A 17,624-nucleotide genomic window follows, 5' to 3' on the forward strand; every position below is an offset into this window, starting at 1 on the left:
GACCATGTGATATTTCAGTTTTTCTTTTTTAATAAATCTGCAAAAAGGTCAACAATTCTGTGTTTTTCTGTCAGTATGGGGTGCAATGTGTACATTCATGAGGAAGAAGATTGAACTTAAATGATTTTAGCAAATGGCTGCAATATAACAAAGAGTGAAAAATTTAAGTGGGTCTGAATACTTTCCGTACCCACTGTATGTGTGTGCGTGTGTGTGTGTGTGTGTGCGCGCGCGCGCGCGTATGTGTCAAAATTGTCGCAGCCAATATTACCATGTAAATAATGGCACTAATTTTAACAAAGCTCGATTAATGCAGCATGCATTTGTTTGACCATTTAAAAAAAATAAATAATAAAAAAAAAATGTATATATATATATATATATATATATATATATATATATATATATATATATATATATATATATATATATATATATATAAACATAAAAGAGGCAAAATTAAAACCTTCAATGCAACACAATTATTCACTATGTCCTTTCTCTCCTCACATATAAAAAAGAAAATTATATATACCAAAATTCACCATGATGTACAAATTCTGCAATTAAACCCACCCGTGTAAAAATATAGAAAAAGTTCTGTTGATTTGCCACAGTTCTGTTGTCTGTGTCCTGATGATTTACTTAATTTAAAACACCATAATTACTTTATAACATTTACAAATATATTTGGTTTTCATGCTCTATGTTACATTTGTCCATGCCCATGTGACAATACTGGAGATTTTGATGATCAGAGATGCAAAACATTTATACTTAATATGCACTCTAACTCTTCTTACACACAAGGTGGCAGTACCTGAAGTTATAGCATACAGAGAATAACATTTGCAAGTGAGAACCTAACTTTCTTGAGGTATGCTTATCAACAGTCCAAAAATGTAAAACTAATCAGAAGAAAGCATAAAGACGTGTCAAACACAAGGCCTGTGACAAATCTGATTGGCAAGGGTGGCATTTAAGGTGTATGTAAGAATGCAGTTGTAGCAATGATATTTAATTAAAAGTACAATCTATACTTGGTCAGCACCTTTCTGATAAAAAAAAAAAAAAAAAAAAATTTAAGTGTTTAATCAATAAAAATGTGTGTATAGAAGTGTGTGTGTGGTACTATGCAAAAGTTTTAGGAGGGCATGAAAATGCTGCAAAGTAAGAATTATTTATAAAAAACAATTTGATTAGATTCAACTTTGTCAGATAGAATAGAAGAATAGACGTGAGGATAGCTTATTTTTTTAATTAACAAAATGCAAATCAAATGAATAGAGGAGAAATTCATATCAAATAAATATTTAGTGCAGCACCCTTTGCCTGCAAAACAGTATCAATTCTTCTAGATACACTTGCACACAGTCTCTGAACCAAACCATGGAGTCCTTGATCCAGGACTTTCAGGACTCCTTGATTTTCTCTATGCTGCAAATAATTCTTAATGGCATTGGTAGTATGTCTGGGGTGATTTTCCTGATATAGAATGAATCATGAATGAATGAATTGAAAACATTTGATGAATCATGAAATGGAAAATACAACAAAGAACACCCACAACTACTGAGCAGAAAGAATCCTGAATCAGACACAAATGGGGCAACATTTCTAAACTAAAGCTCTAGCAACTGGTATCTTCAGTTCTCAAATTTATGCTGCAAGTCACTCAAAAAATTTCTCCTGAAACAAAACTGTATGTGGAAATGGCACACCAGGCACTTATACCAAAACCTGGAATGAACACAAGACCCAGATCGATCATAGTAAAATTCCTCAGGTACAAAATGAAAGAAGCTCAGAATGAGCCGAAAAGCATAGAAGAAAAAAAATAGATATCTTTGTGGGCCAACAATAAATCAACTTCGATCATGATTACTAGGGATGCACCGAATATTCGCCCACCGTAAATTTTCGCCAGAAAATGGCCCAAAAGTGCATTTTCGGCCGAAAGACTTTGATCACCAAAAAAACACGGCCGAAACAGTTTGTTGTGATGACGCAAACAGAAACCTCGGCCTGCACGTGCTTGTCTGAAGCAACATGTCTGCGGTGTGGACGTATTTCAGTATATCTGAGAAAGACCCACGGATAGCGTGATAGATTTGCAAAAAATGTAATGTCTGCACGTTGGGTTTAATTTATCACCTGAAATCCAAACATCTCGATCGCTATGCTGAATATGAGAGGAACGCAGCACAGAAAAGCAAAACCCCTCCAAGCCCGCGCACTCCGTCTGTGGCGGACGTTTTTGAAAAGGCAAGGAAGTTTCCCAGTGATAGTGTCAAGGCAAATGTTATTACACAAAAGATTATGGTATTCGTTGCCTTAAATGATCAGCCATTCTCTGTCGTAGAGGAAAGACAGAAAGAAGCATGTCCTACTTGGATTCACGTTACACCAGTGGTTCTCAAAGCATGGGGTGCTGCCCTTTATTGGGGAATAAAGACTTGATAGGTGGGGTGCAATGTACAGCAGGATTTATACATATGTTTTTTTGTGTTCATTTATCTTCATTTATGATTTTCTCTATTAAAAATAAAGCTCAAACACTCAAAGCAACCACAAACAGTTAGGTCATTAATGCAAGTAAATTAAAAACACATCTGTTGGGGCACCTAACACAACTACACATTATTATCCCTATTTTTAAACTTGATGCTTCTTGATGTTATCATGTTGTAACACTTAAATTTCAAATGGTGCATAAAAAAGATTGAGGGACAACAAAGACATGCAACGTTTCGATGAGCCAGGTGTATTAAACACACATTGTGAGGCACACATTAACACCAAGATAGTCTACAAACGCGTACAAAGTCTTCTTTTTCAGAGGAAACCTTAAACATGTCCATCAGGCCATAGATCCAACAATAAGTAGCATCCTTTCCACGGAGATATCTGTCTTTAGAGTAGGACCAGTTTTAGGGGTAGTAGTAAAGCATCGGTATCGGCAACCATTGGTTGACCACATATTATGAGAGAATTAATAGATGGTTGCTGGACGAACAATGGCAGATAGGAGACAATTAGTCAATTTGGTCCCGGTCCTGTTTGTCCCTGTGCTGTTCCTGTCTTACACAAAAAACAAGTAAACAAATAGTACATATTTGGAGCTAACCACTAACAAAAGCATATTTACGAACCTTACATATAGTATTCAAGATAGGTGCTCACTTACATTTGAGTGCAAGAACAAATCGTTCCTCAAAACAGGGCACCAACAAATGACAGCAAAGAAGACGACGACATTCCATGTGCTTAACACACTACTTTCTACCCAAAACTACTTCTCAACCCCTTTAAGCACACACACTCAAAATTCTGAGCACCCCCTAGTAATAGGGTTAAATATAACATGCTAAAAAACTACTAGGAACTATTGGTAGAGTAAAACTGTTACAATGTAGCATTAATAAATAGATAAATAGTCTTTAGATAGACCTGTAATCGGCATCAACTATATAGCTTCCATGGATCATCCCCAAACATCTTGATCAGAGCACCCCCATTTATCAGTAATTTACACTGGAAAGAGGCACCAGGCAAGGATGCCCTTGGTATCCTCAGTTATTTGCACTCTATTTCGAACCCTTAGTACAAAAGCAGCAGACAGGATAAAACAATTCAAGGTATTTGTTCTAGTTCACCATCCCTGGACCCCTGACGACCTGTCCACCATAGCAAGGAGCCTACCAGACCCCAAAGAAGTAGGAGGACCAAAGTTCACACAAGAGCTTCTGCATAGAGATTCTTCAAGTGTTGAAGAATAATTCAGAACAACCTTGCATGAACTATGCCCACTCATGGGCCTCAAACTGGGAGTGGACTTTAGTCGTTTGCAAGAAAGAGTGAACTGGCCTTCAGCGAACCTGACTCTGTACCTCCCAGAGTGGGAAGATGAGGAAAATGCAGACTACATGGGCTGGATTGTACTGCTCTGCAATGCTGTGAGGGACTAATTTCCTGTAATGAATGGACATGACAAAGATTGCATGTGAGAGTGAGTCTGTGCACCATTATTTAGCCTGACTCACCGAAACAAAAGCTCACAGCAGACTGGCAGAACCTGCAGACATCAATGCAGCCCAAGAAATGCGTATGAAGCTCACCTGAGGAACAGTGTCATAAATGGACTCAGAAAAGACATTGCATGTGAAATTAAGCAAATGTGCATAACCTGGGACACAGGAAAACTAAGTCTCATTGAACAGAACAATGTTCACGCTGAAAAACTGCTGTGCCAAAAGGACAAGAAACGTCGCAACAGATGTGACGTGGAGAATGCCAAAGTTGCAGATGGTCTCCATGTCTCATCCACAAAATAGGAATAGACGTGGACGACCACGTGACGGACTGAGAGGAAAAAGGCGTGGACTTGGCTCAAATGTGTGATACAAGTGTGGGCAACCAGAACACTGTATACTGGACTGTCCTGTCTCAACGCAAATACATGCAGGGACTCGCTCAGCAACTCGACTAGAAGATTGATCTTCAAAAGGGGAGAGTAGAAAGGTGAGCCGGAAGGGTTGGGTGAGTCACAATTTCCTAGTAGTAACGGATAGTGGTTACTACAAATGACCACACGCAGTTTCAGAGAGGGAAAAACGATCCCCTAAACTTGACTTATGTTCATAAATGAAAACTATGTTCCTCCGCAGTCATGCCACATGCCACATGCTCATTGGCAAGTTTACTAAACCAGCTAACAGAAAATATTCGAGACTGGATGCACTGCATTGCACCGCAAATGTTCACTTTAAGGGACCAGACAGAGAATATGAGAAACATTGGTTTGATGATAAAGAAATAACTGAACCTTTGTTAAAGCGATTGTTTTTGAACATACAATCGAGTTGGCAGATCACACTTGTTTACTATAGATGGATTATTTCCACATGTCTCACTCACTACCTGCCAGAGCCTTCCTTGGAGAGCTTGGGCCCGTGGATGAGGAGGACACTGAGGGGAATTAGATTGGAATGGACCTCAGATCCTACAGTTTTCTGTAACCAAGAACACTTAGCCAAGTTCCCTAAACTATAAAGTTCCATTAACGAGAGTTGTCAAAATGATCCCATCTGCTAATTACTACTCTAATCGCATTAGACTTTCACCAAAATGCCGATCAATGAATCATGGTTACAAATGTGGGTTAGATTAAAGATTGTCCACCGGTACACATCACAACAAAATCTGACTATCGCCAGTGCAAATTCTCAATATATGCTTAATCCAGAGGCTGTGGAAGGAATCACACCCGTGTTTGAGATTGTGATTGTACCCTGTCCATCTGAAAGCAGTGAATGAAGCAGTCGTTTAAAGAGCTCCGAATGTACCAGATCCTTACACAATCCTGAACCAATTGCTGTTGGTTAGTCAATGGTTCTCGATCGTAGACCTCGCAAATGCGTTCTTTAGTCTACCTGTAGACCCATTTAGTCAATTCTTGTTTGCATTTTTCAGCTAAACTAGATCCAGTAGCAGAAGACTTGCCTCACTACCTGTGGGGTAGTGGCAGCTGCTGAAAAGGCAATTAATAAGTCGTGTGACTTTGTGGGATATAGTGGTTCCACATGCTGTCTCTCAAATCTTAATTGAGCAAAAAACATTTTACCCGACACCTGCCCGCTGACTGCGTTACAACACTGTTCTCTTAAAAATGCCAAATATCACTGGGAAACGTTGTACTGTACTTAACCCTGAATCTCCAACAGCAGCGGATCGTGAACCACACGATTATGTGGCAGCAGTTGAATGCATGTTGTTCCCCTAGGCCTGATCTGCAGGAAACACTGTACCTAACCCAGACATTGAGTGTTTTGTAGATGGCTTAGACTAGAGAGATACTACCATCAGGCAAGAACCGAGTGGGGTATGCAGTAGTAAGGCACTATGACCACACCCATCACACTTTTCTGCCCAAGCCGCAGATCTAGTGGCCCTGACTGAAGCATGCAAATTGGCTAAAGGAAAAATAGTTAACATCCACACTGATAGAAGATATGCTTTTGGGGTATTGCATGACTTTGCACATTATGGAAACATAATGACCTCGTCTAGCAAACCCATCACTCACCATGGCCTGATTACAGATCTCCTGCAAGCTGTGCTAATACCAAAATCTGTGACTGTGTGTAAATGTAAAGCTCACAATACCAAATCTGATCTTATTTCACAGGGAAATGCCAAGGCGGATGTGGCTGCTAAAGCAGCTGCTCTCACATTATTAATCATGGCAACTAACTTTTTAAATTGTGCCACCCCTACAGTTTCCATGCAGGGAATGCAAACTGCTGCAACACTACTAGAGAAAGCAGCCTGGAGATCAGCTGGCTGCCTCGTTCTTGACAGGGTGTGGCCCCAATAATCTCCCTTGCCTTAAAAACACCCTTATGCGAAAATTGATGCACAGGGTAGACCATGCATTAAAAGGAGGTATGTTGCCTGTATAGAGATTGGTTCACAAAGGGATTTACAATATACTCCTAAGGCTTTTGTGAAAGGTGTGTGATATGTACCACTAACAATGTAGGAAAACCACTTAGACTGCCACAAGCAGTGCACCCCACACCTAAACAACCATTCCAATACTTGCAAATGGACTTCATTATGCTAACACCTAGCAGGGGAAAGAGATTTTGCCTCGTCAAGTTGACGTTTTTTTTTTTTTTAATGGGTCGAGGCCTTCACAACCTCTAAACAAGATGCAAATGCAGTAGAAAAGGCCCTCCTTACTGAAATTATTCCAAGATGGGGAATTCCAAACAAAATTACCAGTGATAACGGCACACCATTCGCACACACGGCACACAAATCCCAAGTGAACACCTGGGATTTGACCTAAGACAACACTGCTCCTACTACCCAGCCAGTGGTGGCGTTGTGGAAAAAGAAAACGGTACTCTCAAAAAAACAAACTGGCTAAAGTGCTGCACAGAAACAGGTCTGCCATGGCCAAATCCATTGCCCCTGGTGCTGTTTCACATGAGAACCAGAATCAGAAACAAAACCAAACAAACCCCGCCCATTTGAGGTCCTCTTTGGGAGACTGCCCAATACAGGCATTAGCATCGATCCAAAGGGGAGCCTAGGTGGCCTGAAAGGTAAGTGTGAAGACCAAATGATGTTAAGTTATTGTAAGTTAATCTGTCCTTTGCTTTGTCTGCTGCACACAAACCGGTGAAGGTGACACTTCCTGGACCAGCGCAGATGCCTTTACATAACCTGAAACCGGGAGACTTGGTAATGGTGAAGGACATCAGAAGGTAGAGCTGGAAAGCCAAACAGTGGCTGGGACCGTTTCAGGTGTGTGAAGGTCACAGAGAGAACCACGTGGATCCAAGCCAGCCATTTCAAACAAGTGCCAGACCCAGAGCAGGGGTCGACAGGAGACAGATAGGAGATCAGGGACTAAGGACAACTGAGTGTCGCATGACCGATAACAAAACCGTGGAGAAGCTCAAGCCTCAGGATTCCCTACTAGTTAAACAGCCAGTGAAACCTACTAGGAATGTACCTAAAACCTTGTGGTGTGTTTTGTTTAGACACAATTCAGACTGCAAAAAGTATGATCCTCACAGTGAAACAGAAAGGCTGTCAAAAGGCACTCCCATAGATATAGTCGACTTCACATAGGAACTCTGGTGTCACTGGACCTCGTGAGGTGAGAGAAGAGTGCCATTTAGGTGCTTAAGTCACACCTCCAATGACATGGTATTAAACTAGATGGCCTCCACATGTATCAATTCCTATCAATGCATCCCACCAATGTGGTAACGTCAACGGCACGACATACAGTATGTGTCTCTTGACCACGAGGCTCATGCTTGCAGTCATGCCCAAATGGAAGGACACAAGGCCTAAAGTTGTGTGCCTAAAGTTCCAAGCATTTTATCCTCCCAACTTTAGATTTCCCCACTGCTTTGTAGGATCTAGTATCTGCTCAGTGATACACCCAGGCCCAAACGGAACAATTAATTGGAACGTGGACTTGTATTGGGTACGTTACACATATGTCTATGGTCAACTCCCGCCCAACTGGAATGGACTATGAACCCTGACGCAATTCAACGGCTCCATGACCGTGGTAAACAGCGAACCTCACGGAAATAGATACAATAGTATACGTGCTAAACAAGATACTGAAAACTAGATACCAGAAACTATTAGAGCTGGCCCGCCAGTATATAGCACATACACCGCTTAAAATACAAATCCCAGAATGCTTTATTAGTGTGTTGGCGCGTTAGTCGAGACTGCAAATACAGACGACTTCCCAAAACCAAAACACCAATTAAAATCAAAATAGTAAAAATTCTGGGATGCATTCTTTCCACAATATGGTATAACTCAACTATGAAATCAGATAGAAATCGTTCTCTATAGATTTGCAACATTTGCTAACAGACCAAAGACACACAACCTCAAAGACACATTGATCTAAGATTGTAGTTAAAAGCTGAAATAATGCAAATATTTGACTGTGAATATTCATGATAATATAACTTAAAACCCTTTATGGGAATGGTTGTGTTTGATGTTCCATTTTCTGTTTTACTTATATTCATTGGTTTGCATTTGCTTAGTATGTTACATTTTCCTTAAAATTCTTGCTTTAGAATTTGTCCATAAAGAACAAAATGGAGGGAAATGTAAGGAAAATTGTAATCATAGTATTATAAGAATAAGGTAATTGTTTCTTCATAACCAAATGTCAAGCCTTACAATTACCTAGTTCCACTTTTCTTACACTATGCAACTAGCAGAGCAGATTTACATCCTCTTTTGTTGTGCGGAGAATGTGACAACCAGCCAATTCTATCTGAAAGATTCGCCAAAAAAGAAGTTACAGACTGATGTCCTAGACCAGGGATGTCAAACTCAGGCCCGCAGGCCAAATCTGCGGGCCTTAAGTTTAATTAAATTTGGTTTGCAAGAACATATCAAATGAGTATTAGAGCTGGCCCGCCAGTATATAGCACATACACCGCTAATACTACAAATCCCAGAATGCTTTGTTAATGCGTTGGCGCGTTAGTCGAGAGCGCCAAAGCGCTCCCCTCCTTTTCTGTTAACAATCAATGGTATCCATGCTACCAGTCTCCTTGAACAAACTTAATCCACCCCTCCCCAAAAATGGGCAAACGAAAAATGGAAAACAGAAGCTTTCGAAACAGGTGGGAGGCAGATTATCTGCTCACGAATGTAAAGGACAGACCTGTTTGTCTCGTGTGCAGAGCCACCATGGCTGTAACGAAAGAATATAACATAAGAAGACACTATGAAACGAAACACCACGACAAGTGCAAGGACCTGGACGTAAAGCACAAGTTCCAGAAGGTAGCGGAGATGAAAAAATGTCTGGTTTCATGGCAGACTATGTTCACAAAAGCAAAATCACAAAGTGAGGCTGCTAGTTTTACTGTGGTAGCAGAGATTGCGAAATCAGCCCGGCCGTTTAATGAGGTAGAGTTTGTCAAAAAGTGCATGGTCAAAGTTTGTGACATTGTGTGCCCAGATAAAAAGCAAGCATTTTTAAATGTGAGCCTGAGCAGAAACACCGTGGCTGAGCATACATGTGAGCTCGCCACCAATCTACACGAACAGCTGATGAAAAAGGGAAAAGATTTTATTGCATACTCCCTTGCTGTGGATGAGAGCAGCAACACATCTGATACTGCCCAGCTGTCAATCTTCATCCGTGGAGTGGAGTCTGTGTGTTACAGAGGAACTTTTGGGATTAAAATCAATGCATGCCATTGAATCACCACCAGTTCAAGTCTTTTCTGGAGGAGTTTGGTTCGGAATACACAGATGTGCCCTATCACAGAGATGTGAGATGGCTAAGCCGAGGAAAAGTACTGAACAGATGTTTTGAGCTGCATGAGGAAATCTGTCAGTTTGTGGAAAGCAAAGGGAAAGACACAACAGAGTTAAGGGATAAAAAGTTTCTGTGTAAATTGGCATTTCTGTGTGACATCCTGAGCCATCTCGATGTGCTCAACCTGCAGCTTCAGGGGCGAGGCCACGTCATCACAGACATGTACGCTGCAGTGAGGGCTTTTAAAACCAAGTTGTGCCTGTGGGAGATTCAGATGCTGCAAGGAAACTTCAGTCATTTTCCGTGCTGCCAAACAATGAAAAAGCAGATCTCTCCCGCCATGTTGCCTAGTGCACAGTTTGCTGAAAAACTGTGTACTAAGCGCTGAATTTACCTGGCGATTTGCAAGAATTTAAAGCCCAGAAATGCAGATTTGAACTTCTCAGTAATCCGTTTATGGTTGACATGGAAAGCGCACCAACCAACCTCCAAATTGAGATGATTGAACTCCAGTGTTGTGACAAACTACACTGAAGTCAAAGTATGACTCTGTGGGTGCTGCACAGTTTCCATGTTTCCTCCCGGACACACTGCCCCAACTCCGTCCCCAAGCTGCATAAATGCTCTCTATGTTCGGCAGCACATATCTATGTGAGCAACTGTTCTCTTTAATGAAGATGAACAAAACCCCACTCAGGAGTCGTCTTACTGATGAACACCTTCACTCAATCCTGAGGATTTCCTCAGCTCAGAGCCTAAGCCCAGACATTGATGCTCTTGCATCTAAGAAAAGATGGCAGGTATCTGGCTTGAACCAATCAGAGTAAATCATTGTGTAGCAAACTGAGCTTGAATGAATGTTGTCTTTATGCACTTTTTCTACTCCAAGTCATGGACTTTTAATAGTTGAAAGATTGCCTTTTTTTTATTATTATTATTATTATTTTTGGTTGTTTTGTTGTTGGCCTGTGACTTGTTGGGGTTGGGATATTTTCACCACAATTTTTTTTTTTCGTGAAGAGTAGTTTACTATAGTTTTCTACTATGTAGTTTTCAGTGGAAATTAACTAGTTCATTATATTGGACGAAATACTGTTGGAAAAACATAAGATATTTTAAAACACCAACACAAATGCCCAAATAAAGAAAAACTAATCTAAGATACATCCAAGTTTCATTTCTATAGTATTGTCCCTGGAGAAAATACACTAAAATGGTTGCTGAAATCTGTGTACAAATAAATTCTATACAATCTTGTAAAGATATACAATAATAGTAATCACTGATCTTTCATCTAGACTGCATTTCACCTGATCACTGGACAGTGCTAAATTCTTTTTCTTTTTTCGGCTTCTCCCTTTAGAGGTCGCAACAGCAGATCATCCATCTCCATGCCCCCCTGTCCTCTAAATCTGCCTTTTTCAACCCAACTACCTGCATGTCTTCCTTCACCACATCCATTAACCGCCTCCCTGGCCTTCCTCTTTTCCTCCTTTCTAGTGGCTCCATCCTCAGCATTCTCCTAGCGAAAAACCCCATGTCCCTCCTCTGCACATGTCCAAACTCTAATGGACAGTGCTAAATACAGGTTTGAATGGGGTCAAATGCATACTAAATAGAATTCAAAGCACATTTAATACTAGTCTGAGATGATTACAGCCACATTAACTTTTTAGTGTGACTATGAATGCATCTTGATGCATATCAAACAGACAGTATCATTGACCTAGCTAAAAAAAAAATAATTTAATCATTGCAATACAGCTGCAAATTGCACTGCTCTCCATCACTAACCAAATGGATATAGACAATACCATAATAGCCTATCTGCATTTAGCATTTCATTTAGAATTAATTTGGAAGTTTTCTTAGCAGATAATAACGCATAAGTGAAAAGTCCATACAGATGCATGATATGTGGGACATTTCACACTGTAAATAATCACAGTGGGTTACCACATGACTATATACTTTAAAACAAAGCTGTAAAATATATGTAAAATATTCTTTAATAAAATAATTAAACAAACAAAAAAATAACTTACAAAATGTCATACATGACAGCTGTTCTACAGCATATCCAACATATAAAATTGGATCACAATTGGCCACTGAAAATACATTAATAGCGCACCTATAAACAGGCTCTGCAGACATTGGGCTAAATTAATCGCACTATAATGCAATTTGATACATTGTATTAATTCATATTATTTCCTGATTTGAGGCAGTTTTTAATTAATTATTATTATTATTTAGCCATATGTCTAGAAATAATAATATTGAAGCCATTTATTTTAAATTATATTTTTTTTTTTCTATTACTACGATTTGCTCATCTACCACCCACATGATTACATCTATCTGCCTGGAAGTAATGTTACTTGTTAATACTAACAGAGCACAATGTTCAGCAGATTAGAATAAACATATATAGATAACAATTGATGTGAACCAGGTAAAAAATTTACTTCATGAACACCGTAGCTGTAGGCATTATATAGTTACTTACCGGGTTCTGTACACTGGATGATGGCTTCAGTGTGGGTGGGAGGCTGTTTGAAAGTGCTGCCTTATTCTGGAGCTGTGCATTAACACCAGCACTGGTGATCTGCTGCACTGAACTCTGTGCATACTGTTGCCCAAAATGACCATTAGTGCCCCCCAAACCCACCTAAGCAAAAGAGAGAAAATGAAAATATTAACTTAAATCAGCCTGGATGCAAGCAGTTCCTTTTGGAATGTGTATGTATTTAGAGACTTGGGTAGTGACTGTGTCCAAATATTATTCTTAACAATCATTTATTAGAATAAGAAACAGAACAAAATCAGTAAATAAGTCATAAAAGTCACTGTGTGATTGTCACTGTAATATATTTTAAATGTTTCCAAATACAATACTAAAAGAAGCTGTGTGACAGTCATTTTCTTCAATTAACTGAAGCATAAATTGAATTCAGAAGCAGATAACCACTTTTATAGGTGATGAATAATACTGCTTATTAAAAAGGTATTAATCGGAAAAGGCAGTAGTGTAATAGATTCAAAAGGTGCTTCAACCAAGTATTATGAACACTTTTGCATGTTATTGTAAATTGATTTTTCTCTAAAATGTTAAAAATGGCTTATTACAAAAAAGCCACAAAAATTTCACAGTTAAGTATTGTAATGGTAGACTGGCATGAAAACGGAGTTGAGGGTCCAAGTGCAGGCTTTATTAAAAGGGAGTGGTTAGACAGGCAGGGACAATAATAGCAAACAGTAACCAAGGATAGACAACAGGGTGATCCGGCAATGGTCAGGGCAGGCAGCAAACAATCAGAAAAAGAGGTCAACAGTCCAAGGTCAAACACGTGAAGGCAATAGTACATGAAAATGTGAGAAAAGCAAAACATAAGCTTGTTAGTTAGTTAGTTTATTTGTTTGTTAATACACAGCAACTTGAGTGTGTGTTACTTTTAAAGTCCTCCTGCTGGGAACTGGGAGAAGTCTGTAATTGGTTTCCAGGCAGGGGCTTCTAGGAACTGCAGTCCAAAAGGACACGGTCTGAGTGGACATGGCACACTCTGGTGGTGAGTGGAAGGAATGTCATGGACCGGATTCGTAAATGTATAGACTTTTTACACCACTTAAATGATTTTAGTGTGTAAAACATCTCAATAGCTTGTCAAAAACAGGTTATGTTTAAAGGGGGAAAAAATCCATGTGTACCTGAAATAAAGAGCTTAACATAGAAATCATCCTGAATAATCCTCCTGTTCATATCTTTGAACAGAGACTGGGCTGATTTGAATATTTTCAAAGACTGCTGGCCAATGTTGTTATAAATAAAGTTGCCATTTCCCCAGCATGAATGATCTTAGGAAAGTACAGAACACACATCCCAGTTGACTGTTTATTGTTAATAGTTTCTAAATTTCAGCATTTAGACAATGCAATGTGAGAGGATAACATGCTGGCTCTTGTTTAAAAACGTGCCCTGGCGCATTTTGGCATACAGGCTGTTCATCAAATGTTACAAATCGATTCTGAAGCAGGTGAAAACCTAGACAGGCGAAGCCATTTCTGCGCTACAGGACTGTAGTAAGCACAGTGCCTGGCACATTTTCAGGGAGACTGCCAAATTTACCAGTTTGGAGGATTACACTTCATCAATGACCAGATTAAAATAAGATTGAGGAGACCATCTTTGAGGTACTTGCGAAATGTGGTCAGTGAGTCGCAAGTACCTCAAAGACGGTCTCCTCAATCTTATTTTAATCAGTGTTTAATCAGTGTACAGTGTTTAATAGCAATGTACGAAGAAAAAATATTTTGTGGTAGACTGAGCTTTAAATGATTAATCCAAATAAAAAAAAAATGTGCATCTGCTAAAAGCTGAAATCCATGTTTAATGGATAAGCATATTCTGTAATTTAGCTGTATAGATAAAAAAACAAGTGCAATTTTATTTACTACATTTCTTCATGTGTGCTGTGGCAAAAACTTAAGTGCACATGCATATTTACAGCAACTACCCTATATAGTCAAACTATTGGGATACCCGATATTTTCAGCCTGTGTATCAAGTTAGAGGGACATAAGATATATTATTTAAGATATAAGATGTCTTAGCGTGTGCTGGCATAGAATTTTTCCTTCAGTAAAACTAGGAATCCCAAACCTGTTAAAGCTTGACAGTGAATGGCCTGCTTTAAAGTTCCAACCTTACCCCTATTTAACAACTTTGGAATGAATTGGAACACTGATTACATCAGTTAGACTACATCGTACCCTACATCAGTATCTGACTTTACTAACAACACCCTTGTGGTTGAACGAGCACAAATTGCCACAGTCACACTCCAAAATGTAGTGGAATATCTTCCCAGAAGAGTGGAGGTTATTTTAATAGCAAATGGGGATTAAATTTGAAATAGGTTTCCAAAAAGAAGATAATATTCTGGTCGAGTGTCCACGGAAAAACATTTTTTACCTCTGGATAGCCACACCCTAGATCAGGGGTCACCAACCTTTTTGAAACTGAGAGCTACTTCTTAGGTACCGATTAATGTGAAGGGCTACCAGTTTGATACACACTTCTGAAATAACAACTTTGCTCAATTTACCTTTGATTATATGTTATTATTAATCATTAATAATATTCATCTATATCTTAATACTGTCATTTTAAAATTCACACCAATGCAAGTGTACCACCAGCCACACCTCCCTCCAACTCACCTCGTTCTAACTCTCACTCAGCCTCTTCCTGCTCTAATCACCTACACCTGTTCCCTCTTTACCTTTCCCCTTTATAAAGGTCCTGATTCCAGTTCACTCACGGTCGAATCTATTAGTTGCCATGAGAGACCGGACTTCCTACCACTAGTATTCCCCTTCCATGCACCTGGCGCCGCTTCGGAGGAAGCGTTCAAGATAGGTTTGCCTTTACCAGTTCACATTGGCGATCATCCCTGGACTACCCGCATTACGGATTCTATCCACTCTCCGGTTCGTACTTCTCCTCAAGCCTCTGCCTTGTATATGTTCAGACTAAATAAAGACAAGGTGTTTAACCATACTCCAGTTTCCGACTCTTGGTCTATCTGTGACAGATTTAAAAAAGAAGAGCAACAAAAAAATTTAGATGCAGCTCACTGGTAAGTGGCGCTATGGTGAGCTATTTTTATAAAAGGCCCACAGGTGACTAATGTGGTCCTTGCGGGCGACCTGGTGCCCGCGGGCACCATGTTGGTGACCCCTGCCCTAGATGTTCCATGAACAGTGGATACTGTAAAATCTTTTGTGCAAACAAGCCTAGAATTAATCCTGGGTGTAAATGACATGTACTGAGATAAATATTAAGACAACACACTTTTCCAAAGTATAATATTATACACTGTACATAATTCAGACTGGGACAGTATATCTACATAAAGAACATCTGCATGGGATGGCAAAAGAATCTTGTTTACCTTATTCATGTTTCCTGCCTGCTGAGAGCTGATAGATTTGTGCACACTCATTTGTGTTGCCACTTGGGTCAGTGTCTCTGCCAGCATACTGCTAGCCATGCTGACACCTTTAACCCCTGATGTGACACCTCCTACCACTGGTGCTCCCTGCATTGTCTGGCCCTGGTACTGCATGCCTGGTGCCACCCGGCCTCGCCCTGCTGGCCCTAAAATGCCATTCAGCATTTGTCCCTGCTGTGCCATCTTTTGGCCCATGAGCCCATGGCTTTGCCCACTGTTCAGCACAGTCTGGTTAAAGCCAGTGTTGATGTTAATGCCTGGGCTTCCACTGTTGCCGGGGACACTTGGTGTGCCAATGGTTTTCTGGGGCTGGGCTGAGTGACTTGGTGAGGCCTGGCCCAGGGGGCTCTTGCAGAGTGTGCTCAACTGCCTGCCCATGCCAGGCCCCCCAGTGACTGACTGCAGAAGCTGTGAAAGCTGCTGGTGCTTGGTGGCAGCATCAGGCATGATGGCACTCATTCTTCCTGCAACTCCTTCACCATGAGTGGTCATAGATGGCAAGACCGCATCACCATTGGGGATCAGCTCATCTGGGAGATCGTTTTCCAAGTCAAACAAGGAGCCCAAATCTAAAATGAGAAAGAAAAAGAAAAAAAAAAGGGGGGGGGGGGGGGATTATACATGCACTAATACAGTGTGCTTATACAACAAATTAAACGAAAGGATCATTTTTGACAATTTATAATTTTCAAATGATTCTCAACCACTGTTTAACTTCATACAATTCATTTACCTCTACTGATTATTTTTGCCTTTAAGGTGGCAAATCTATTACAGTCTGCACAAAGGTTGAGAAATAAAGCTAATCCCAATAAATCGATAATAATTATTTAACTTTATTTATTGAACTTTAGTTTTACATTTTCTAACCTAATAGTCAGAGATAGAATCTACTAGTAATTATACAAATTATATAAGCAATTATACACAAACATTTTGTATTTACTTCATTACACTTATTTTTAATCTGGTGTTATTATCTTCCACCAATACAAAAATATTTTTCAATTTAGTTGCATTACATTGTACATATAACATTTTGAAAAAATACCTTTAAACAGAGACAAGACTTGCGGTGTCATAGTATTTAAATGCTTTCATACTTTCATACAAACATGAAAACATTTTCAATACATCTGTGAATCTGATGAGGTAATTATCAACCTTGAGGTGGTATTTTGAACATTTTGGTATTTTGTCACCCACTATCACAACTGACATTAAAGACTAAGATGTTTAAGAACTGACATTTCGGGGATCACGTGATGCCCTGAGAAAGGTGTGCTATGGAGCCACTTGCCATTAAGAGTAAATTTTATTATAACAGTTTTCCAGCAATTGTACAATAAGGTAGAATGAATGTACCTCAACTCGTTTATGTACACGACCATCTGATACTACAACCAAACAAGTGTGAAGAATGACACACTAAAACAAGAGCACATTTAAAGACAAAGACAGCAATAGCCTGTCTGGCTCAAGTGATAATTACATACAGGTAAAATACTCCTGCCCATGCTTGGATTGTATTTCACCACGGACCCTTAATACTGACGCATCACCGGCTATACTCTGGAGCACTCTAAACTAATAAACACACTGCAGAATGAAAAAAATGGAGGAACGGGGAGAAAACAGCAAAGGGCAAGGAGAAGATTCATATAGAAGTCCATTTCCACCACTTAAAAAAAAGTTTGCCTACTTTCGATTTTTTTTTTTTTTTCGCAATAAAATTTTTTTTTTGCCAATAGGGCAGCATCATCCTCTCTGTAGACCCA

The 17,624-nt window shown here is 39.7% G+C and overlaps 1 protein-coding gene across 2 annotated transcripts in view; it reads right to left on the minus strand.

Moving 5' to 3' along the window:
* Positions 1-17,624, minus strand: part of crebbpb (CREB binding lysine acetyltransferase b) — a 111,196-nt gene that overhangs the window by 78,939 nt on the left and 14,633 nt on the right. For both annotated transcript variants that reach the window (XM_083565734.1, XM_083565733.1), the window contains exons 2-3: positions 15,787-16,415; positions 12,342-12,503 (exon numbers count right to left, since the gene is read on the minus strand). In XM_083565734.1, the coding sequence (XP_083421860.1) occupies positions 12,342-12,503; positions 15,787-16,415 (791 nt within the window). The remainder of the gene's footprint in view (positions 1-12,341; positions 12,504-15,786; positions 16,416-17,624) is intronic.

Source organism: Silurus aristotelis (genome assembly GCF_946808225.1).
Source record: "Silurus aristotelis genome assembly, chromosome: 17".
NCBI classification, from domain to species: domain Eukaryota; kingdom Metazoa; phylum Chordata; class Actinopteri; order Siluriformes; family Siluridae; genus Silurus; species Silurus aristotelis.